The sequence below is a fragment of the Phocoena phocoena genome, chromosome 12, assembly GCF_963924675.1.
Source record: "Phocoena phocoena chromosome 12, mPhoPho1.1, whole genome shotgun sequence".
NCBI lineage: Eukaryota > Metazoa > Chordata > Mammalia > Artiodactyla > Phocoenidae > Phocoena > Phocoena phocoena.
The window spans coordinates 89,670,982-89,696,716 of record NC_089230.1 but is presented as its reverse complement, the minus strand read 5'-3'; the positions used below and the strand labels follow the sequence as shown (position 1 = coordinate 89,696,716).

Below are 25,735 nucleotides of genomic sequence, written 5' to 3'. Positions count from 1 at the left end.
ACTAAATTTTTTTGGCTTTCTGCCTTATAACAAGGCTGTTCACTGCACTTTTTTTTGGTGGTCATCATCCCATGAATCCACATAGTCACATGTCCATCTTTTCCACAGCTTCATCACGTCGTATAGCTGTTACTTTAGCATTTTCTGGAGTGGCCCTATGTATGGATCAGTGAGTTTCCCCCTCCTCTTTCTGGATGTGTTGATCCATTAACAATTAGCTCATGACCATCAGCACTCTAACTCATATCTGAACAAAGCTTATATAACGCATGACCTCCTTGCACTTAGGAATACTAGGCAGCGTGTCAGCACTACGCTTGTGGGCCCATGTAAGCAGTGAAATCACCAACAAAAAGCAAAAAGTACAAAAAAATGTGACACTAAATAGACCACAAAAAAGACACTTGTTTATATTATGAGAGCCGAAGCAAGAAGGCAGAGGGTCACCTTGTTTGGGCTTCAGCTGAAGTGTGCACATCAAGTGACTCACATTTTTTACCACTCTACGTATGTTGGTGGATGACTGTGAGAATGCCACCAGTGTTGATTTGGGGGTTACAAATAAGTTTTACTGAATAGATGAATTTGTAAATATGGAATCCACCAATGATGAGGATCAATGCTATTTTTCTTCTACTAAATAGTGGGAGCTCAATAAATGTTTGCTGACAGGATGAAGAGTGCATGCTATGTGTGGAGCTATTTCTCAAGGTGCAATGAATTAAAACTACTTATTAGAGACTATACATTTGACAAAATTTTATGCCAAAAAGTCTAAAATTCAGAGAAAAATATTGTGTGCATACTATATATATATTATGCTCCCCACTTACAAGTTTCTTAATGCTTTTTTCAAGCATGGTCTAACCAATCTTCATTCCATATATTAAAGGACTTTTGTGTGTGTAAAACTATAGGATATATCTGTAAGTGGCGATCACCTCTGAAAGAAAAGCAAACTAGCAACGCCAGCACTCTCTGGTGCAAACTACCGAAAGGTCCTGTTTTTAATAAAGAAACAAAGACACTTGAAGGTCACCATATCCACAATGTACATTTACCATAAAATCTAATTAAGACATATGGAAAAACAGTTCTTTATGAATGACAGTGTGTAACTTTACCCAGAAGTCAGCACAACTTGCTGACATATGTACACTTCAGGTTACTTTTCAATTAGCAGAGACTTTGAATTGACCCACACTTACCCTCTTGCTTTGTTCTCTTTGTGTCGAGGACAAAACCTTTCAAATGTTTGTAGATCTAGTGATATGGTCTAGAAACATGACTAAATAGCGAAGCTAATGTGTTAGTGGGGGGACTCAAATCTACTGTCATCACCAACTAATATAATTTATTTAGTCAACAAATTTTCATGGAGTGCAAATATTCATTGAAAGCAGTCCAGGCCTGTATTAAGTGCCAGGAATAAATAGTGACTAATACAGGTATGGTTCCATCCCTACAGAATGAGTAGTCTACCAGAAGAGACATACCATTAACAAGTAAAAAAGAGAAATAATAGTGTAAATATAGATTGTGAAGGGCATCACAGAGGAAGTAAGTCTAGAGAAGGGAGAGAATAATTGTTGTAGTGATGTGGGGGCAGAAGTTAGATGGATTTCTGTAAGAGCTTTGTTAAGAAGGGGATTTTTTGAACTGAAGTTTAACAACAAAATGATCCTCCTATGATAAGAGTTATGGGAAGCCTACTGCAGGTCCAGGGAACAGCAAGTGGGAAGGTTCTGAGGTTGCTGTGAACTTGCCTTGTTTTAGCAACTGTCAAGCAGCCACAGTGAGCAAGAGTAGTTGGCACAAAGAGCTGCCAGAGATTCGGCCATTGGTAGACCACACGGGGCCTCTCAAGACACAGTAAGAGGTTTGAAGCTGATTCTAAGTATATTTGGAAGAGTGTTAAAAATGTAGTTTAAAGAGACTATTTAGGTTGCTGGCTGGACAATTCATGGGAGGGTGCAAGTCAGGGAGACCAGTTAGGAGCTATTGCAGTAGTCGAGGTAAGAGAGCATGGTGATTTTTTTCCTGATTGTCTCCAAAATCATTTTTTAAAAAATGAAGTATAGTTGATTTATGATATTTTATTAGTTTCAGGTGTATGGCATAGTGATTCAATATTTTTATATGATATACTACATATAAAGTTATTACATGATAATGGCTATATCCCCACGTGCTGGACAGTATATATCCTTGTTGCTTATTTATGTCACACATAGTAGTTTGTGTCTCTTAATCCCCTACCTCTACCTTGACACCCTCCCTTTCCCTCTCCCCACTGGTAACCACTAGTTGGTTCTCTATATCTGTGAGTTTGTTTCTGTTTTGCTATATATAATAGCTTCATTTGTTTTATTTTCAAAATTCTACATATATGTGATAACATACAGTATTTGTCTTTCTCTCTCTTATTTCACTAAGCATAAGACACTCTAGCTTCATCCATGTTGTTGCAAATGGCAGAATTTCATTCTTTTTTATGGCTGAGTAACCTTCCATTGTATATATATTCTTTAATCATCTGTTGATGCTGCTTAGGCTGCTTCCGTACTTTGGCTATTGTAAATAATGCTTCTATGAACATTGGGGTGCATGTACCTTTTCTAATTAGTTTTTCATTTTTTCAGGTATGTACCCAGTAGTGGATTGCTGGATCATATGTAGCTCTATTTTTAGTCTTTTAAGAAACCTCCATACTGTTTTCCACAGTGGCTGCACCAATTTACATTCCCACCAACAGTGCGAGAGGGTTCCCTTTTCTCCACATTCTTGTCAACATTTATTTGTAGACTTTTTGATGATGGCCATTCTGACAGGTGTGAGGTGATATCTCATTGGGGTTTTGATTTGCATTTCTCTAATAATTAGTGATGTTGAGCATCTTTTCCTGTGCCTGTTAGAGAGGATGATGATCTTTTTTTTAACTGAAGTATAGTTGATTTATAATGTTGTGTTAGTTCCTGGCATATAGTAAAGTGATTCAGTTATACATACACACACACACACACACACACACACACACACATATATATATATATATATATACACACACACATATATATATTCTTTTCCATCTTTTTCATTATAGTTTATTACAGAATATTAAATATACTTCCCTGTGCTATACAGTAGGACCCTGTTGAATGACCTTGTTTACGAAACAGAAACAGACTCACAGACATAGAAAACAAAGTTAAGGTTACCAAAGGGAAAAGGAGGTAGAGGAGGTATAAATTTGGAGTTTGGGATTAGCAGGTACAAGCTACTATATATAAAATAGAAGATGGTGATCTTGACTTGGTTCATGGCAGTGGAGGTGAAGAGTGTGTGGCCTTTGATATATTTTAAATGTTGAATGAAATCGACTTACTGCTGGATTTCAGTGGCGGAGAGGGAAGGAGAGGGGATAGAGGGTTACTCTTAGTCTTCTGGCTTGGTTAACTGGGAAGGTGGTGCTGCTATCCACTAAAGAAGGAAGATGGCTGTCTGCCTTTGAGACATCCAACTCAAGTTGGCAATCAGTTTATACAACAAGGGTGATCAAAATGGGCATTGCAAGCGGGTAGGTGACTCTTGCACTTACAGGAATGGATGGGATCATCTTGGAGAGGAAGTAGGGCATAATGAGAAGAGGACCTAGAAATAGTTCAGAGGAGCTTCAAAGTTTAATAGAGAAGAAGGATCCCAAATAGTCATGGGAAGCTTAAACAGAGGTATAGGAGCAGCATGGTATAAGGGAAAGGGTTTCTGATTCCACTAATTGCTTGGCAGTCTGAAGTTGAGTTCTAGCCTCATCTCTACCACGAGCTAATAATGAGAAGCAATGAGTTCTATATGGATCGTCTGATTTGGAGTCATGTAAATCTAGGCTCAGAATCCAAAGCTAGAATTTACTGGCTGAGAGCAAGTTTTCCAGCTTTCTTAATCTGTTAAACTATAGGTACTATAGGTTTTACTTGCAGGATTGTTATAAGACATAGATATAATGAAGATAATTCTCTTACTGTGGTGTTTAGCACATAATATGCCCTAATTTTCCCTTTCTTTCTCTCTCTCTCTCCCTTTCTTTTCCTTTTCTTTCTTTCTTTCTTTCTTTCTTTCTTTCTTTCTTTCTTTCTTTTTTCTTTCTTTCCCTCTTTTTTTTTCTTCCAGTTTTATTGACATACAGCACTGTATAAGTTTAAAGTGTTATTCTGTTCTCAGCCATTACCTTTTACTTCTTAGATGATCTCCAATGTTTCTTCAAAAATATCTCCCTGTATATTCTATTTATCTTTTTTTCAACTCAACATTTAGACTTGGAAAAATGTAATAAATACTTGTTTGAAATGCAAAACACCAAGTGAAACAGCAAAGCCATATGAACTCATTTTATGAAAGGAAGCGAATGATTAAATGGACTGAAAAATAAGAGCAAGAATATTTTATACAAGGGAAAATAAATGTTCCAATTAGTTACACACTGAGAAGTGTGGGCAAGGACATCTGAGATACTTCAAATATGACCCCCCAAAATTACGAGTATGTGACTTCAAGGAGTAGTGACCCAGAGATGACACAACTCTTTGCCCCAGAGCAGCCTGTCCCCAGGGTGGAGAAGCAGCGTTCTCGCTGTGGCGGAGGTGACAGCTTGCTGCAAACGTTGGCTGGCACAGGGCTTGTCACAGATCAGAGGTTCTCTTCCTCTCCTGTAGTAACTAAAAACTCACGGCCATTAAGACAAAACCTTTAGGAGAAGAAAATGACTTGAACAGACTGTTGGAGAATCTGCTTTTTAGTAGCTCTAATTTCATTTAAATCTCGTAAACTACAAGCACAATCCAATTACCATGAGTGGGGAAGTATTCATCTCCTGCACCTCATACTTGTGAGATCTTGTTCCGTGACCTGTGAGGCTTCAGTGTGAACCCCAGGCTCGCCTTTTTTGCTACCAGCAGACTTATCTCCCATCTGTAGGTGGCAGTAAGTTATTACCGGTTTTGTTACGCTGCTCAGTGGAAGATTCAATCCAGTTTAGAGAAACAGAATATAAAGAGACTATTGTTCTACCTTTGGGCCAATTTAAAAAACAATATCTCTCAGGTTTTTTTCAAGGGAAGTTTGGTTCCTTCTCCCATTTTAATTTGAGGTAAAATCGAAGTACTTATGTATTCTCAGTGGACTCTTTCTCTAGAATAAACTTATGTTCACATCAGGTTAAACAAACCTAGAACGAGAGTAAAGCTCAGCCGCTCAAGAAGCCCACTGTGTCTTAAGGTGATGTGTCGAAGCAAGATTAGTTCAGATCTTAAAGCCTGTTGTTACATTAAGCAAAAGCATTTTGCTTTTAAGCATATGAATATAGAACATCAAATAATCATTTTTCCAATTCCACAGTACAAATTATCTCTTTCTAAAGCACTCACTGATTTCCATCCTCAGTGTTTAAAAGAAACAAAAAACACCACGCATGAAAAAGAAAAGGAATTGTTGAATTGCCTTTCTTTTCTGCTTTGTCCTCTGCCCTGTGGTTGTTCATATGCAATGCCTGCTTCCTCACAGATGGAATCCACCAGTCCTGCCATTAAGGGGGACACAGCAGGACCTGTACAGGATTTGTTGAAGCTGAAACCGACTTTACAATGTAGCTCTGAGCCTTGAAGCAGCATAAGTCACACCAGAAACACCAGATCCACAAGTATAAGGCAACTAGAGTGAAACATGAATTTCCCCCTCACACTTCTCCTCTTGTTAGTACAATTAAAACTACAACCAGCTCCTTTATTGCTTGTGATTTACCACTTAGCCAAGTAAAATGACAATTTCAGGCTACAGTAGACAGAGCCATAGAAAGAAGAAAACAGAGCCAATCAGGTTAGGCAACTGCTGTCATGTTATGCCAGCAGAGGCTGCCAGGTTTCTAAAGGAAAAACAATCTTTCTAGCACAGTGAATACCTTGCACTTCCGCTTAGCTTAGCTTCACGGACACTTCCTATTCCAGTAAGCCTGCTTGTACTGCCTTTATTATCTGGTTTTGGATCCTTCTAAAAGCATTTACTAGGGTGGGCTATTTTTTCTTTTTAATGGCTTGAGGATAAATACTTAGCATCCCCTTGCCTGGGCTAGCAGAATGCTTTTGGTCTATGAGAGCCTTTCTATTCATGTATTTGCTATGTATAGGGTGGGATTCTTCCTTTGTACTGGGTAGCTACTGTCACAAGCTTGGTTCCTGTACAAAAGTCAGGAAGACAGGGATTCTGTCATTTTCCAATCTTTATTACAGCAACTGGCAGAAGACAAGACAGGGTGACACCTATGTGTTCAAATGTAGGCTTTGCTGCCCTGGCAATCTAACAGGTAATATTTATGCACTGTTTTTTTTTTTTTTTTTTTTTTTTTTTTGCGGTACGCGGGCCTCTCACTGTTGTGGCCTCTCCTGTTGTGGAGCACACGCTCCGGACGTGCAGGCTCAGCGGCCGTGGCTGACGGGCACAGCCGCTCCGCGGCATGTGTGATCTTCCCAGACCGGGGCACGAACCCGTGTCCCCTGCATCGGCAGGTGGACTCTCAATCACTGCGCCACCAGGGAAGCCCTATGCACTGTTTTAATTCTTATTTTTAAGTGGTTTGTTTTTCATTTTAACAGAATGGTTCAAAAATTCAAAATTCATTTCAGTTTTGATGAGCAGGGAAGGCCTGACCTTTTACCAAGCACTGAGGCACCAAACTGTCCTTCTTTCTTAAGAGTCGACTGGTCACCACAGGGGTCTGCGGGGCAGTGTGTAACTACCCGTTCACTAGCAGAACCTCTAGTCATCCCAGCTCCAACTACTGCCTAAATCGTTTTCTTGTGGAGAAGAGCATGGTAGCTGTGTCAGTTAGATTGATTGACTGACTTCAGTAAAAATGTAAATAGCTCCATGGTTTAGCTTTTGGAACTGCCTTGGTGTTTGTACGATCTGGGGAAATAGCCAGAATCTTCTTGTCGCAGGGAGCAAGGAAGAAGGGGTAAGTTAGATCCAGAAGATGGAGCTTGTACAGAAGATGCCATGCGTACCACATGAAAAGGATCACGAGGATTTAAGAAAACATTATTGAAAGAACAAGTGGCATAGGATTCAAACAGACTTGGGCTAAAATCCCAGCTGAGTCACTATGACACTTATTCTACAAACTTCAACATGGTGTTTAACCTCTTTGAGCTTCAGTTTCCTTATTGTGTAAAATAGAGGCTGTAATGTCTCCTCTAAAAAGGTACATCAACTAATGAGATGGAGTACTCAGCACCATTCACAAAACATAGTAAAGCACTTCAAAAGTGCTAGCTGCCCAAACAACAGCAACAGCAATGAGTCATTTCAGTAGAACCTCCCACTGGATGCAGTGTAGAGCTGAGGCTAAGTAGCCTGCCTGAATCATAAACCCACCTCCACCACCGGTGTGACCCTGGATAGATTGCTTAAACCCCTGTGCCTTAGCTTTTGCCATAAATACCATGGAGATAGCCATAGAAGGAACTTTATTGCATTATTGCAAAGGTAAGTTGAAACAATGCATATAGAATAATTAAGACAGTGTAACCAATTAAAGATGCCAGTTATTTTTACTATCATTCCCTCTGCCCCCAACCTCATGGTCATCTGGAAAGTGTGTAGAGGTAATCCATGTAGTTAGAGATGACAACAGGACATGTCTTTAAAACTCAGATGTAGCCACACTCAGGGATTTCTCTGGAGGGAAGAGAGAGGCAGTGACTCAATGACACAGGTGATATTCTAGGAATCACAGGAAGCTACCTTGCCCTGAATATTTGCATCAAAGCATGGATGTGAGTCTGACACAAGTGAGTATTATGCAAGGCTGGATAATTTTTTTGGACTTCCTAACAACTCACCATGTTTCAGTAGGTTCTGACTCTCACTATTTAAATAAATCTGTGAATATTTGGAGACGTGGGAAGTCTGTAATTAATCCCCATGGGCAGTATAGAAGCTGCTTGTTCAAATCAAAAAGAGCCTTCACATTCTCTCTTTTTCAGCATCCTGCACCTATATAATAAAATGTCCCTGCATCTGGATGAGGCTTTGCAGTTTAAAGCATTTCCACACACGTAACTTTGTTTCAGCCTCTTATAGCTCTGGGGAGTTGGCCCAGCCAGCATTTAGATCTTCTTCATCTTATGGGCAAGAAACCGAGGATTTGGGAGGTGAAATGACTTGCCCCAAATCACATAGCTTTTAAGCAGCAGAGTAAGTTAAAAAATTCCTCAGCAGCTTTTGATGAGATTGATTTGGCTGTTTAGTTTTAGGTTATATAAGACTGTATTGTCACAAGTACCATTGGAATTACTGCCACATTCTATTTTTTTTTTTTAATTCTGCTTTCTCTAATTATAATAAAAGGAGACTTTTCTAATGAAGAGACGTGTGTGCCTTCTATACATATCTTCCATATTTATATCTGCTATTTGAGGCTATTTCAGTTTGACATTTCTCTGTTTTCTTCTAGGAATATTCTCTGAAAAAGACTTAGATATCAGAAAAGTATTATGGATGCAGAGATTAGACAGGAGCTTTAGTTTAAAACAAAGATGTGGTAGCTCACACCATCATATTTTCAAGGACAAATAAGATCCTTTATTTTTGTAGTCTTGCTTGTAGCTTATTTGTCTACATCTGAGAAATAACAAAAGAATTACAGCTGAGTTTGCAGATGCCTCAAAAAGGGGAAAAACACATGGGTATATATGGAAGCATTTATTTTTTCTTATTCTAAAAAGTGAATGAAAAAATAAAAGCACCTATGATATTGAGATGGGAGCAGGAAAAGCAAGTGTGGGAGGATGGATAACCTTTGATGTCAAGTTGATTTCTCATATCTATGTGGTCCAATTTCAGTTTGAATATTAGCTGTGAGATCTGCAGTCCCCTGTTCTATAAGGGTAGAAAGGTGAAGATAGAATATTCCAGAGGTTTCTCAAAACTTTAATAAATATCTCTCCTGCCAGATGACCCCTGATAAACTGCAGTCTTCCTTCCAGTAAAAAGCTCCCCCAGACGGGCTCAAAAGGGATGATGTTCACCACTATTGAGTCTCCAGTCAGCCATGCCAGAGAGTTGAGACATTTCATTGGAGTTTTTCCTTACTTGGCAGTTTTATATGTTTTTGTCAGTAATGTAAATTGAAGAGGAGAGGAACTCAGTAGGAATACGTGAAAACTAAGTCTATATTACACGAAATGTGCTTTGGGTTGTGCATGAGTTTCACATAATATTTACCTAAAGGTGCAATGTATCAAAACTGAGCTTGTTGTGAAGGTGTACAGCATGAAGTCCATGTATTCCACCTCTGTTTATGTTGTGTTTGTGCCGTGGCTTCACAGTGACACATTTCTCAGTAGCACATCAATATGCACAGTTCTTGAGACCAGCACTTGTACATTATATTGTGGCATTTTCATCCCCCTTAAACTTCTTGAGTGTTAAGGTTTATGATTTATTTATTGTGCTATTTTTTGATGCCTTGCAAAATGACTAGCATATAGTAGGTGCTCTGCATAGATGCTTGTTAAACAGATCTGTTCCTTGTCTGAGAACGATTTCATAACACAAAATCCATGAAAACCTCAGAAAAGGAAATTCAAGATATTTCTAACCTGGTTTTTATAAGTCTGGGCTTTAAAAGAGAGCCTGAGGATCTTTCGTTGTTTTCATTTCTAATACATAAGTTCTGGGCAAAAAGAATATCCCAATGGTTTTGGTATTAACTAACAGAGGGTGATAAATATTCTAAGTCTGATAAAGTATAGTTTACACCAATGAAGTTATGACTCTCATGCAAATATAATATGAATTCATGTCAAGGTTGTCTTTAACTCAGTTATTAATAAGGGAATCAGTAAGATATCAAAACTAAAGAATATTTAAGAAGCAATATTAAGGTAAGATTGCTTGATTAGATATGAAGCTGGTTAACATCCATTTAGAGTACTTTTCCTTCGGAAAAAAATTATTTTCATCTCTAGCTGAGAAAAATCTACAAGTTAACCTCTGCCCCTACGAAGCTGTAAAATAAGACCAGACAATAGAAAGTCAAGGCCAGCATTAGAAACTGAACTCCCAGAACATCCAAGTATCTTTTCAGCTGTTCCACATTGAGGATAACTTATCTGTCAATGTAACTTGCCCCAACCTAGCATTGCCTGAATTTTTACTTCATCTGACCACAATATTTAAAGATCTTCTCAATCATCCTCCATCGGCACAGAAATAGATGTTCAACATACACAATGGTAGATTATAAAATAAGAAAATATTTCTCAATATATTTAAATCAGCAGGCATTTAGATTTCCCTTAATACTTAAATTAGGTATTATACTTCTAGACTTCAAACAATAGCATCAGAAGGGCCTTTAGATTCTTAGACAAATTTTACTTAGAAATGTCTGGGTGATCTCTAGTCAGATGAGAAAAGACACTCAGGGAAGATAAATGTACACACATCACACAGAAGAACAGATATGAAATTGAGTCTTGGGGTTAGGCCCCCCTGACTCCTGGTGCGGGGGGGACCCAGTGGCTCTGAGCAGTTCCTCCTCATCTGGACATCAAGTGTCCATTCATGTCTGCGTCCCTGTCTAGGTGTACAAGTGGTTCACCCTCTGCTCAAGGGAAATTTCAAGCTCTCAGGACTCCTGAATCTGATAGCTGGTGGTCCCAGGGCCAGTGAGGCACTGAGTCCCCTCCACTCCATCCTGACCCTCCCCTTCCCACCACCCTTCCCCAGTGCTGTCCTCTCTCCATCTTGGGAGCAGAAAATGTTGCTCTGCCATCATGGATATAAATGTTTATAGCTCACATTTAGGACTAAAACAATTTTGAGGATTTAGCTTTTATTTCTGTGTGGATGGGTAGATTAGGGAAGGAAATAAAAAGCCTCAAAGCATTAGTGAGAGAGCAGAGGGGAAGGAGATGAGTTAGGTGAGTATTCAGGTATGATCTTACTGGAGAGTTCTAATGTCCAGATAATTTCCTAACTCAACACTTAAACTCCAAAATTTAGACATGATTTTCTGTCAGTTCTATTGAATTTAAACTGTATTTATCATTAGACCTATTAATGCAGGACTAAAAAGAGAAAGTTGCATACATTGAAACCTATGGAAAGGTGAGTTAGGCATGAATAAGGATTCTTGGTATTGTAGCATACAAAACCTACTTATAGTCCCAACTGTTGTGCAATCTTCTGCTTTGGAACTCTTTTAAGAGTAGAAAAAAATCTCACTTGTTGAACTTTGTATCATCAGGCACTCACATTGCTTCTGAGAAAATGAGTGTACTGTGTGATGGGAATAGGTATTTCTGGAAAAATATTTTTGGCGATGAAATTAGTTTAGAAACTTCTATGAAGTTGAAGTAGAGTTAAATGGGCTATATTCCATAGGACTTCTTTAACATCTTCAAATATGTTGTGAAACTCCAAGAGGGGAATATGAAATGGTATATTTTATGAATATATCTTAAAGAATTGCTGTCTCCCCGTTCTTTTCCTAAGGAATGCTTATTAATATATCTTGAAAAATACTCTTAGAAATTCCCATCTAGCTTAATCCCCTCTTTACAAAAATGATGGAAGTGATATCCAGAAATGGTTGGTGGCCTACTTAAGAGTAACGGTGGGACACAGACCTCCTGCCTGTTGGGCTTGCCTGCAATGAGGAAGCTGTAATTTTTATAGATAGCTGAGACTTTAATTGTAATTCTCAAGTCAGAGAACTGCTGAAAATGGTTACTGAATCACTTAATTTGGACAACTAAGTTTTTTTGTGTGATGGAGCAGGTAGTTGATTTATATTGCAAAGCTTGGGACAGAGCATTGACTTAAAGTCTAGACAGTAGTGATTTATCCTGTCTTTATCATCAGTGTTGACTTGAACAAATCTCTGAACTCACACAACATTTTTCCATTTGTGAAACAGAAATCTGAATCTATCTCCCAAAGATACTTTAAGTATTAACATCATTTTAAAATGAAATCACATCAGAACAATGCCATTATATCATTTTCCAAAAGAAAAAACACTTGGTGATTGTTAAGTTAATGGCAATTAGCAGTGTTAATATGTGGACAGTACTTGCTTGAAGCCACTATTGCATTTTAATGTCAATAAACAATAACCAAATTTATTTCCTGGTGTTTTTCCATCTAGTCTTTATATTCTCAAGTCTTTAGCAAGTTTTAACTTTCGGCTCCAAATCACTTGGGGTTTTCACTTCATTTTCTTAGACTAAAGGTTAAGCAATTTTCCTAAGGTACATAATGTGCCAGCAAATGGACCAGGAACAAAATGTAAGGCTTGGAACTTTGTCTACTGCTGAGCCAAAAGGATTGGTTTGTTTCTTTCCTAAATTAATTATTTAAAGCATTTCATAAATCTAAGCCAAGGGAGTCTGGAGCTCTCACATTTGACTCCAGCTTTAACTTTGCTCTGTTTTTACTTTGTCTGTCAAGGTTTTCACACAATTTTAAGTGTGATATTTAATTATATGTAAAAATCAGAGTGATTAGCACAGTTTACTAAATCTGTGTGTGTGTGTGTGTGTGCATGCACACGTGTATGCACGGATGCAATCTGTAAGTGGTAAACCATGTAGATTTAAACAAGAACAGATACTTCTAGTTACAAAACAAACAGGTTTTACCACAAAATTCCCTACTGAAAACTCATTAACAAATAGTTTTTTAAGTAGAACAGTCAAGGATAGCATCTTAGCAGCTCATATTTTGCTTGCTTGTTGCTTGAAGTAGAGAAAAAAGTGTTAGTATTTTATAAGAAATGGAGAGGAAAGATGGTTTTCAGATGGGATTTAGGTCAGAGAGGTCTCTTATGCCCAAGAAGATCAATCAGGGTAAATGACTTCTCCATGTATTGTTACCTAAGGGTAGAGAAAATTGAAGATGAGATATTTTCCCCCCTACTTGTTTGACCTTCCTGCATAAATATGATGTAAAAACTATGTGTGGAATTTGATAGTGGTCTTTTCCCATTGGTCAAATCTTGAAGTATTTAACTCTTTGAGACTTTTCAAATTTGGTGTAAAGGATACAACTTTTTCCACGTTTAATCTTACTTATTCTCATTTAAATACCATTGTATTTGGAATCAAGACTTTAATGAAACTCTGCGGAGGACTGAAATACTTTCTGCCCCAGAAAAACAAATGCCCAACCATCGTTGCTACACTCAAGGATGGCCATAATAAAAGTGGTTAGAAAATCAATTTAAACTGCATTTGTACTTTACCAGGAAACTTGTGACACTTACAGTGGTACGTCGGTGAGAGTTATGATTTCCAAATACGTGATTGACTTTTGTAAGCAACTAAAAACCCTGCAGCTTCAGTCACACTCTCCAAGCAAAAATAAATGACCCCAAATCAATCCATTTTATCCATACCTGGCACTTGTAGAGTGGGGGAAGAAATGAGATCAAAAAGATAAAAAACAGCTATAAAATCTGGGCTGTTTTAACCTAAGATTGAACTTTGTATGTATAAGTAAAAAAACTCATTTTATTCCACAGCCCTTAGCATAAGCAAAAGAGTATGTAGACAATGATATCATGTCTTATCCTTCTTTGTAAATCCCATGTTCACACTACTTCACACCAAAGAGGTGCTTTGCCATGCTGGTGGCATGAAAGAGACACAAATCCTGTTTTAATCAAGTAGACTCAACTTAAAATAACTTCTAAACATGGGTATTCCAGGAAAAAAAAATAGAAAAAAATTACCAAAATATATGTTGTGATGCGTTACGTTTAGTCTAAGTGATAAGGAGACTTCTTTCTTTTTTCCTACTCATAGCATTGGTATATTTGCTTTTCATGCCATGGAAGACTAAATGAGTTTATTCTTCTTAATACTGTCTTGCTTATGGTCACCTCCAGCTTGCTGAACATTCAGGATAGTGAGGGGGTGGGGGGTGGTTAACACTGAAGCACCTGTGACTCCCATCTCTTGGTGATGTGGAAAGGGGCTGGTGTTTAGAAAATGTTCAAAACTTAGAAATAAAGCAAAAAGATAGCTACGTGTTTTATTAATATCATACTAGGGTGTTTTCTAATAGGCCTGCTCAAGGATTATGTAATTTTCTAGAAAAATGAATTTTTATTTGGCTCACTATTTACTATTGATTAGGCCCAGACTCTGGGAAGTTACATACTAACTTGTAGAATCATGTCTGATGGAGATGCAAATGAGTACAGATTGGTAAAGACAACCACAAATTTATACTTTATTCCTTTGTAGGATACTAATGAGTTTTGCCTCTAACCTAGTGATCTTATTTCAGCTTTCATTCTGTGCCTATATATGCTCAGCCTCCTGAATTCTCTTTGAATCAGCCTTACCAACATACTGGTTCTGTCATTAATGAGATAAATAATTTTTGGCATGTGTTCACTATACACTTGTATGAAAGTCAGGTTTATAACTTTTTGAAAATTAACCTTTGATACGTGCTTTGAGTTACCTCCTTAGCCAAGATCTGGCCTAAGAGGGGCAAATGTTAGTCTAGATTTTATGGGGCACACAGCTTATATAATTTTTGATCCTTTATAAAAAAAGGATTCAAAAATACATATACAAACTTATGTGTAAAAGAGAATATTTATTTACAATGAGAAAAGAAATCACAATGAATTACAGGGAAACAAAGAGATTTAGCTGTCTCTCTGAAATCTCCTTAGGCTCTTCATAGGAAATTCTTACATGGAAATGGTTCCTGATTGCAGCCTCGTTTCTGCTCTGAAAGAGGACTATTAAAAAGCCACTGCAATTCCTAGCAACTCCCAGGTCTCAGAAGGACATGTGCAAGGGTGGAAACCTCTATGCTTCATTAGCTTCAGAGTAAACCAGTTCTGCTACTGGGCAAGGGGGCACTAGCAGGTAAAATGTAAGTCTGGGAGGAGCAAACCAGAGAACTTTGCCCCTCAGGAAGCTGTGCCAGGGAGTGGCCCCTTGGGCAGGGCTTGATGAATACTCACACACATGTGTGTCAAGAGACCCAGGACTGAACTTCTGTTATAGGGAGAACATACAAAACCATAATGGCACCAGTTAATCAGAAAACCTTTGTACATTCTTGCCTCCTTTGTCATAGATTAATTGACCATAAGTGCCTGGGTTTATTTCTGGGCTTTCTATACTGTTCCATTTATCTCTATTTGTTTTTGTGCCATTACCATACTGCTTTGATTACTGTAGCTTTGTAGTATAGTCTGAAGTCAGGGAGCCTGATTCCTCCAGCTCCATTGCTCTCTCTTAAGATTGCTTTGGCTATTTGGGCTCTTTTGTGTTTCCATAAAATTTAGTATCTTCAATAAGTGGTGCTGGGAAAACAGGACAACTACATGTAAAAGAATGAAATTAGAACATTCTTTAACACCATACACAAAAATAAACTCAAAATGGATTAAAGACCTAAATATAATACCAGATACTATAAAACTCCTAGAGGAAAACATAGGCAGAACACTCTTTTCTTTTTCTTTTTTTTTTTTTTTTTTTTTTTTTGTGGTACGTGGGCCTCTCACTGCTGTGGCCTCTCCCGTTATGGAACACAGGCTCCAGACGCACAGGCTCAACAGCCATGGCTCACAGGCTGAGCTGCCCCGCGGCATGCAGGATGCTCCCGGACCAGGGCACGAACCCACGTCCCCTGCATCGGCAGGCAGACCCCCAACCACTGTGCCACCAGGGAAGCCCCCAGAACACTCTTTGACATAAGTTGTAGTGATATATTTTTGGAACTGCCTCCTAGAGTAATGGAAATTAAAACAAAAATAAACAAATGGCACCTATGAAACTTAAAAGCTTCTGCACAGCAAAGGAAATCATAAACAAAACAAAAAGACAAACCACAGAATGGGAGAAAATATTTGCAAATGATGCAACTGACAAGGGATTAATCTCCAAAATATACAAGCAGTACATACAGCTCAATATCAAAAAAACAACCCAATCAAAAAATGGGCAGAAGATCTAAATAGACATTTCTCCAAAGAAGACATACAGCTGGCCAAAAGGCACATGAAAAGATGCTGAACATCACTAATTATTAGAGAAATGCAAATCAAAAGTATAATGAGGTATCACCTCACATTGGTCAGGAGAGCCATCATCAAAATGTCTACAAATAATAAATGCTGGAGAGGGTGTGAAGAAAAGGGAACCCTCCTACACTGTTGGTGGGAATGTAAATTGGTGCAGCCACTATGGGAAACAGTATGGAGGTTTCTTAAAAGACTAAAAATAGAGCTACCATATGATCCTGCAATCCCACTCTTAGGCATATATCTGGAGAAAACCATAATTTGAAAAGATATGTGCACCCAAATGTTCATTGCAGCACTATTCATAATAGCCAAGACATGGAAGCAACCTAAATGTCCATCCATAGATGAGTGGATAAAGATGTGATGTGTGTGTGTGTATATATATATATATATATATATATATATATATATATATATATATATATATATATATTTATATATATATATTTATATATATATTTATATTTACATATATACACGTACATACAATGGAATATTACTCAGCCATAAAAAAGAACAAAATTATGCTATATGTAACAATGAGATGGACATAGAGATTATCATATTAAGTGAAGTAAGTCAGACAAAGATAAAAATCATATGTTATCACTTATATGTGGAATCTAAAAAAAAAATTATACAAATGAACTTATATGTAAAATAGAAATAGACCCACAGGCATAGAAAACAAACTTATGGTTACCAAAGTAACCGTAAGGGAGGGAGGGATAAATTAGCAGTTTGGGATTAACATATACACACCTCTGTATGTAAAATATATAACCAACAAGGACCTACTGTATAGCACAGGGAACTATGCTCAATATTTTGTAATAACCTATAAGGAAAAAGAATCTGAGAAAAAACCCCAGATATATATGTATGAATAACTGAATCACTTTGCTGTACACCTGAAATTAACACAACATTGTAAATCAACTATACTTCAATAAAATAAGCTGAATAAAAAAATAAGAAAGCCTTTTAATCCTTAAAATTAAATCCCTTCTGCCCCAAGATAGCCCCAAATCTGGAGAAACTGGAAACAGAAGAGGGATAGAGAGGCATCAGGCAGAACACATCATATTCTTTCCCTGTTCAAGCTCTTGAGCTGGGGGTCCATCCAACTAGGCAGGGGATAAGAGACAGCCCAACTGGATAGGAATTAGAAGTTTTAAACTGGAGGAGGTTGAACCATATGCTTTTAATATGTGAACATGAACCTGCATGATATTCTGTTAAGGGAAAATAAAGGGAACCCATAAAGTATGTTTGACATCGTGAAAGGAGAAAAATAAAACTGTTTATATTTGCACCCCATAAAGGTTAAACTGCTTTCCATGAATGGAGTACATGGATAAATGTTGTAAATGCACAATTAATTAACACAGTTAAAGAAATGGGAACACCACATATGCTTCTAAGTTTTTACGTGAAAATTAGTGGGACATTTTCCCTTTTCCCCTTGTTTGAGCAGTAGGGGTCACCTACAGCTGAGATGTTTCGATGTTCAGCAAACTTTTACACATGAGAATAATCTAACCAAATACAAAGTAGTACTCTAGTACAAGAGACATTTAAATCCTGAGGACAATTTCAAACATGTTGAATGCAGACAGAACAGCAACTAAGAAGAGGGGTTAAATATTTGAAGATGTTATTAGTCTAAATGTGGGGTGAGAAATTGATATGAAATAGGCACTTTTCCCCCTTGGTATTTAGAGGACTTGGGTAGACTGCTGGACTGAATTAGGGGTAATCTTTCAGGATACAGAGTATTAACTAAAAGTTCTCAGTAGTTTTGCATAGTTACATGTCACTGTGACATGACGATGAAGACAAGTGGACATTTGTGGGGTGTCATCACTCACTACAGAACAGATGCAAAAATTAGTACACAATACCCAGATTCATTGTGTTCTGTAGTAGTTGTCACTATTGCAATTTCAAGTTCAATTTATGGCTCCTACCTCATTTTGAAGTGCTAAATGATTTGAAAACTAAATACCTCAGAAGTCATGAAAAATGACTTCTTTTCACCTGACAATATAAAAAAAAAGTCTATGAAATGAGATAATAGGGAAAAATGGATTGAAAGAAAAGAATGAAAGAAACGAGCTTTTACTTCTCTTCTCACTGGACACAGAGGGCAATGAAAGTTACCTAGTGTTAAGAAACATATATACACTTTTCTGAGGTTCTTGTTGCAGTTAATTTTATGTGTCAATTTGATTGGTCACAGGATGCCCAGATAGCTGGCTAAACATTATTTCTGGGTGTGTCTATGGGTCTGTTTACGGAAGACATTAGTACTTGAATTGGTGGACTGAGTAAAGCAGCTGGCCCCTCCCAATGGGGTGGGTCTCACCCACCCCCCTGAGGGTCTGAGCAGAACAAAAGTGGAGGAAGGCTGGGATTTCTCTCTGTCTGACTCTGAGCTGCGACTTTGACCTTCTGCCATCAGCACGCCTTCGGACTCAAACTGGGATCTACACCACCAGCTGTCCTGGTCTCCAGCTTGCAGGTGGCACATAGTGGGACTACTCAGCCTCCATAATTAAGTGAGCCAATGCTTTATAATGTATACCTATCTGTCTATCTATCTATCTATCATCTACCTATCTATCCATCTATATGTGTATGTATGTATACATTGCTTAATATGGAAAAATTAAATTGAGTTGGACTTTCCTGGTCAATTAATTGACTAAAACAATATTATCCATCTGTTGGCATAGTGCAGTGATCTGCAAACTATGTCCTTTGGACCAAATTTTTCCAGACACTTATTTTTATAAATAAAATTTTATTGGAACACAGCCACGTCCATTTATTTATATATAGTCAATGGCTGCTTTGATGTTATAGTAGCAGGGTTGAATAGTTGTGAGGCAAAGTCTAAAATATTTGCTATCTGTCCCTTTACAAAAACAGTTTGCTGAACCCTGCCCTAGCACATGAAAGACAGCACTGGCTAGTGATGAATCAAAGCTAAGAGAACAAGTAGATCCAGAAAGATCACATTCATTCGCATCTAGGGATTATTGACTTTCAAGGCATGGTCAAATCCATTCCTAAATTCTTAGCTCCTGGCGTGAATTTAGACTAAGTCTAAAATTCATGTCTCAATAATTATTCACTATAATGTCAGTGACATACATTCTTGGTGCAGTTGTTATACAGGGTATATTCCCAAACCTGATGCTCCATTTTAATTATTGTTTAACCTACTTAAAAATATCTGACACAGAAAGGAGAAAGTGATTTAAATGTCATCTGTTTAATTTTCTAACCTTCCCTTGCCCTTTGGAAGCAGCTTGTTCAAAGTCCACAGAGATTTGGGTACTCAGAATAACCCTTCGTATCACTTTTCTAAACTGAATTTTGGTACATGCAATTTGGATTTCTCTGAAATGAGCAACCACTGGGGTTTGAAAATTCTAACACTGATTTATAACAAAATGAAAAACACTGGATACTGTCCAGAAACATGTGATGGTACTCAAAGCAGAATGACATTTGCTCAGTAAAGCTGCTGAAGTGTCACTCCCCTTAAGACTTTTCAACATGAAATTTGTCTTCTTGTAAGCAGATTACTTTCATAGACAAAGTACGATAGAAACAGCACTTACTAACAGCAAATTATATTAACCAAGCTGCTAAAATTAGTGAAGATTTTGTTTATAAATACTTATATAGCTGTGTTTTATTTTTTGAACCCTAAAGTTTAACTCTATCTGGTACTGAACCTCTGTTCACTCACCATTTTACTCTTGTCTAGAGCACACTTCTTTTAAGGTTATCTCTTGTTAAACCACCATTATTCTTTACATGTTGGGAAAAGTGGGCTTGTATTCCCAGAAGACACCCATTGGAATGCTCAGGGGTGTGTGTGTGTGTGTGTGTGTGTGTGTGTGTATGTGTATTTGGAGACTGAAACACTTCTCCCTCATTAGGAGACATTCCCCAACCTTTAGATGAGAGACCCTAGACTAGAACAATTAAACTGTGATGAGAAATTATTATTTACATTTTCAAATGAATACATCATGTGCACATGCTAGAGTCTTAAAATACTAGTGTCTTTATATCTTGAGACAAGAAAGCAGAAAGGTACAAGTCCTTTCTTCTTGTCTTTGTAATAATGACTCTTTTATTCTGAACATAGATGATTTATTACTTTGGAAATAAAATAATAAAACTTGTAGACATAAAAAGAATTCCATCAGTTCATTTCATCCATCCCCTTTGGATTCAGAAATGTTGAATACTAATATAGCTTATATAAATTGCTCTGCTATTTTGAAAGCTGTCTTGAATCTAATCTCCCTTTCTGGGAAAGTAGGAGAAGAGAAGGGAAGTTTAGAAGACTGCCTGGCTAAGCCCAGGAGTGGGATCAAGTCAGATGGTGTGGACAGACTCAAAGGGTGAAAAGGGTTGGAAGAGAGTTTGGAAGATCTTGGAGAGATTCATTTTATGATGTGGCAGCACATAGAGGAAAGGAGCCTTTGGCTTTGACCAGCAACATAGATGAGAAGTAAGTTTCCAAAGACGTTAAGCCAGTTCAGATCCATGTTTTCTACATTAGAAAACATGGCTCAGTAGCAGTTTCTCTTGGTTTTTTGGCTGGAAAACTTTACACCACTCATCGTATTCCAAGTGTGGGCAGGCGTCTGCTGGGGGCAGATTGTTGGTTGTGGTAGTGGTTCTTAGGACCTACTTCTTTGATCTGTGTTCTCCTCGTTGTACTGAACGTACTCACAGCCTCTCAGAGATCTCCTTCAGTACATATTCTGGTTCTCTTTTTGGGTTGCTGCACAGACTGCTGAACTGCTCTGCTGTGATTGTGCACTGGTGTTTTATGATCCTTCTGAGAAGTCCTTTTTTGTTATTGTTGTTTGGGAACTGACCGGCTCTAGTGTCTGATGGTGTTGGCATGTACAAGGAGATGCTCCAATGAAGTCACAGTTGCCATAGATCAACGTGTTCTGGATGCAGTGATGCAAAGGGTGGGTTATGGAAGTTCAGCATTGGCAACCAAGATAGAAATCTTGTTGTTCATAGTATAGGAAGGAGTGTTTTATTTGTTGGGTACACAGCTGGTATGTCTCCATTTTACTGGCCATAAGAAAGCACGTACAGATCTGGAAGACCTTAAATAGTGTTTGCCAAAGTCTGTTGACATTTGAGTGGATTTCTCTAGAGTAAACTTTGAGAGTTTGAAAGATTGAGAAATGGATATGGAAAGCCAGAATAATGTATGTGACAGAAGAGAGATACATTTCTGTGGGAAGTTTCACCCTAAGGTTTGAAGAGCTGGTAAACTTCTACGCTGGAGTGAAAACTCCTTGTGTGCAGGACAGTCTTGACTACACATCTTTGCTTCACAAAATCCTTGGTTATTTGTTGTCCCTCAGGAAATGACAGACAAAGTATAATTCTACCTAGGACTGCTTATAACTATCCTACTAGGATGACAATCCCGACTTTTATTTTCAAGTATATATTAAATAACAAGATTGGAAGTAGTGTGAGTTTCTTTTAATTTATGAAAATGAGAGGTTTATTTTATTTAACATGTACCTGGTTTACAATATCTGAGACAATTACCGTTCTAAAATAAAACAAACCCTTCCCTGCTTCTCCAAGTTGGTGATGTTAGATATTTATTCAGAAAACTAGAGGGTATTTATTTTCTATGCTGCATAACAAAAAGTTACTACATAATCAGCAGCTTAAAACAACACACACTTATTATCTCATTGTTTCCCTGAATGAGGAGTCTGGGAAGGCCTCACTGGGTCCTCTGTATCAAGTCTCACAAGCTCAGACAGGGTGTTGGTCAGGTTGGGGTCTCATCTCGACATTCAGTTGGGGAAAGACCTGCTCCCAAGCATATGTGATTTGTGGTAAAATATAGTTTCTTGCAGTTATAGGACCAAGGACTTCAGATCGGCTGGCTGTCAGTCAGTGGCCATTCTGGTTGCTGCTGCCCTCACTGCCTTGTCACATGGACCTTCCCCCAATTGCTTCACACTTTATCAAAGCTGGCAAGAGACAGAGTCTCCTCGCTCACAATCCTGTGTGACGTAATCAGGGAAGTGACATCTCATCACCCTATTTTATTGGTTATCCTGTTGATCAAAGGCAAGTCACGTGTTTCAGTCATTAGAAAGTCAAGAGGAGAAGCCTTTATCCTGTTTCTATTTCACTTAATTAGGCAAAAATGCATTTTTTTTTTCTGCAGAAGTTTGTCCTGCTGGATAATGTTTGCATTATTACAATTTAAAAAATAATCGCTATTAATGGGTTCCTTATAAAACAGAATACTTACTAAGTAAAGTGTTGATTTTGTTTCCTTCAGCCAAGTGACCATAGCCAAGTAAAATTCATTCTTTTAAAACTTTATCTGTTATACTTTACCTATGTGATACAGGTTGTTATTTTACAAATGTGTAAATTAAGCCACAGACTTAGACACAGTTAATCAGAAGCAAAGGTTTTAGACACTCTAAGAGCTGATACCTTCCTTTCTCACTATGTGTTTTCTTCAAGTTTATTATGGTCAGTTTGTGATTGTCTGGTAAATATATCACCCTGACTTTATCACATCTGTCCCTTCCTCTGTCTTGCCTTGCCATTTTGTTCTCTCCATCTGTCTATTTTCTTTTTCTATTTGAGTGATTACTTTCAGAGCCCATCTCTGCCTACCATTTCCTATCCTACTTTTTTGATAGAATTTTTCTGTTTCTCACACTATGCACATAGATGTTTACATTTATAGTGTCATTAACTACTTGATAACTTGTCCCTTAGAAACACTGACGTGAATTAATTAAGATAGTTCCTGTGAGATTTGGTCAATTTCTCCTTGACTTGAATTATTATAATCTGTACATGTTTCAGCTTCCACTCTGTCATTATCTGTAGCCCTGAAATAAAGATTTCTCAGAGGATTGAAGAAATTGGAGAATATTTTCTACACTGCCCAAATGAGACTCCCTCAGGGTCAATTCACTTAAGACATGTTAGTGGAACAGGAAGTAATTTTAATTAAGATCTTCTTAAGCTTATAAGCATTATGAATTTTTACTTCAAGGTGGAAAAATGTCTATGTAAGATATTTCCTCCTTGAAGTAAAAATTGCCAATACAAAGAAGAAATGGATATAGGTATTCTTTTTCCATCTCTAATCTTAGAGACCTAAGTATAGTTATTTTTAAGATGAAGCAAAAACAAACAATAAAATTAATGCACCAAAACCATTATCAATGAATAATCTCTCATTCATGTTTTCAAAGAGTAGAACACCTTGGTAAAATTACACTTAGATCCATTTAAAATTGCCAAAATAGGTCTAGATACCTAGCGCTTTCAGAGTTCAGAAATTTCTGACATTGGAACCACAATATATAAATTTCTTTGAGCAAACATCATCATCTAGGTGATGTACACAAAAACTTGGAAGTTCCCGACCTTTCTTTTCTATCACCCAGATGACAGTGCTGCTGGTTTTGTTGCTTTAAGAATTTGGCTGGAGGGCAGGAGGCTAGTACATACCTGACACAGGTACCATTATTGCGGCACAGATGATGCTCACACCGAGGGATGTGGCAGTTCTCAATGTTTTTCCCACTCAGGGCTTCATCGATGAGGAAGAATTCTTTGTTGTTTACTTGAAGCTCTTGAATGCAGCCCTTGAATCCATAAACGTGGCCTGCATTCTTAGGAATCTTAACATTTGCAGGGATATGGCCAAGGAACAATTTTTCAAAATATACCTTTAGGAAAAATAACAACAAAATATCTTTTTATGAAGTGTTATCAGATTATATGGGAAAGACCTAGATGTTTTGTTCTGTAATTACATGTATTGATGTGTTTTTCTGCATAAAACAGGCTGTAATTTCTGCTTAATTTTGTCATCACTAGTAGGTGATAGGATAAGTTACTTTAGAAAAGGGCATTTATTTTGCAATTTTTTTGTACCTCTCACAGTATCTAATAAAATTTAGTAAAAAAAAAAAGGGGGGGGTATTCAACAAAACTTGCTGATTGATTACTTTGAAAGGTATTTTGGAATGCAAGGTATTTTGCATTTTAATTTTGCATTGAAAGGTATTTTGTTTGCATTTTAATGTGAACATTACCAAATAATAATGGATAAGGAAAATGAAGCCTTGTTAATTAACTACTGTTAGGGATTGAATTTTCTCCCCCTAAAATCATATGTTAAAGTCCTAACCCCCAGAACCTCAGAAGGTGATTTTGTTATTTTTTAAAATTTATTTTATTGAAATAGAATTGATTTACAATGTTGTGTTAATTTCTGCTGTACACCAAAGTGATTCAGTTATACATATATATACATTCTTTTTTTGACAGTTCAAGAAACTATAATAGCAAAATTAATTAACAACTTAATGTCTATCAAAAGAACAGTCTTTTTCATATTTTCTTCTATTGTGCTTTATCACAGGATATTGAATACAGTTCCCTGTGCTATACAGTAGGACCTTGTTGTATATCTATTCCATATGTAATAGTTTATATCTGCCAATCCCAAACTTCCAATCCATTTCTCCCCCTTGACCATAAGGCTGTTCTCTATGTCTGTGAGTCTGTTTCTGTTTCATAGATAAGTCTATAATTTAGATTCCACAGATAAGTGATATCGTATGGTATTTGTCTTTCTCTTTCTGTCTTATTTCACTTAGTATGATAATCTCTATGTCCACCATGTTGTTGCAATTCTAAATGGCTGAGTAGTATTCCATTGTATATAGATACTGCATCTTCTTTATCCAGAATGTGACTTTATTTGAAAATAAAGCTTATACTCATTGGCTAGAGTGATGATAAAGTCATCTGCACAATGTAACTGCTACTTGATCTCTCCTTTCCCTCCCTGCAGCAACATATATAAATTGAACTCTCATCATTTAAATGTATGTAAAATGCAACTCCCCTCAATAAGACTTTATGAGCTGCAATTAGAGTCTGGATGGACTGGTAAATGAGACCCTGACCTTCAGGTCTGTTGGGCATATGACAGACAGATGTAGCAGGATTTGTGCATTTATATCTCTGACATCCTTATCTCTAAAACATGCTAAAACATTCCAAGCTGATGTCTGAAAGGTATTTAAATTGATATTACAGATTCGTTAATATGGAAAAGCGTAATTGTAAGAATTAAAAAAAACTAGAAACAAATAACTAAGTTAGGCCACTAAGGGGAAGAGAGAATGGGAGATGCCCAGTAATATCACTTAATATTTACACTAATATGTGCTGGTTTGATGTACATGTGCTTTTAGAGAACAGAAGCATATTCAACTCTAGGATCACCAAAGCATCTCCATGACCCACAATAGATCAAACTAACTATTATTGGAGCTCTTGTTCTTATTTTAGTAACTCGGGCTCAGTTCCAAAAGGTAGTCCTTCAGTTTTTCTCTAAGTACTTCATATAGGGTTTAGATATACAGTCATCCAGAGGATAGCTCTCTTTGAGTACAGTGGGGTGGAGTCTTCATGGTGTATTGATAAAGCTCTTATGCAGATAGTAGTACATCTGTTTGTTTTCACATCTTTTCTCATATTTAGGTGAATTACTCT

The 25,735-nt window shown here is 37.3% G+C and overlaps 1 protein-coding gene across 1 annotated transcript in view; it reads right to left on the bottom strand.

The window, feature by feature from the left end:
- EYS (eyes shut homolog) overlaps positions 1-25,735 on the bottom strand; it is a 1,660,061-nt gene that overhangs the window by 224,489 nt on the left and 1,409,837 nt on the right. Inside the window, 1 exon segment of the mRNA XM_065888819.1 lies at positions 23,675-23,895. Coding sequence (XP_065744891.1) covers positions 23,675-23,895 — 221 coding nt within the window.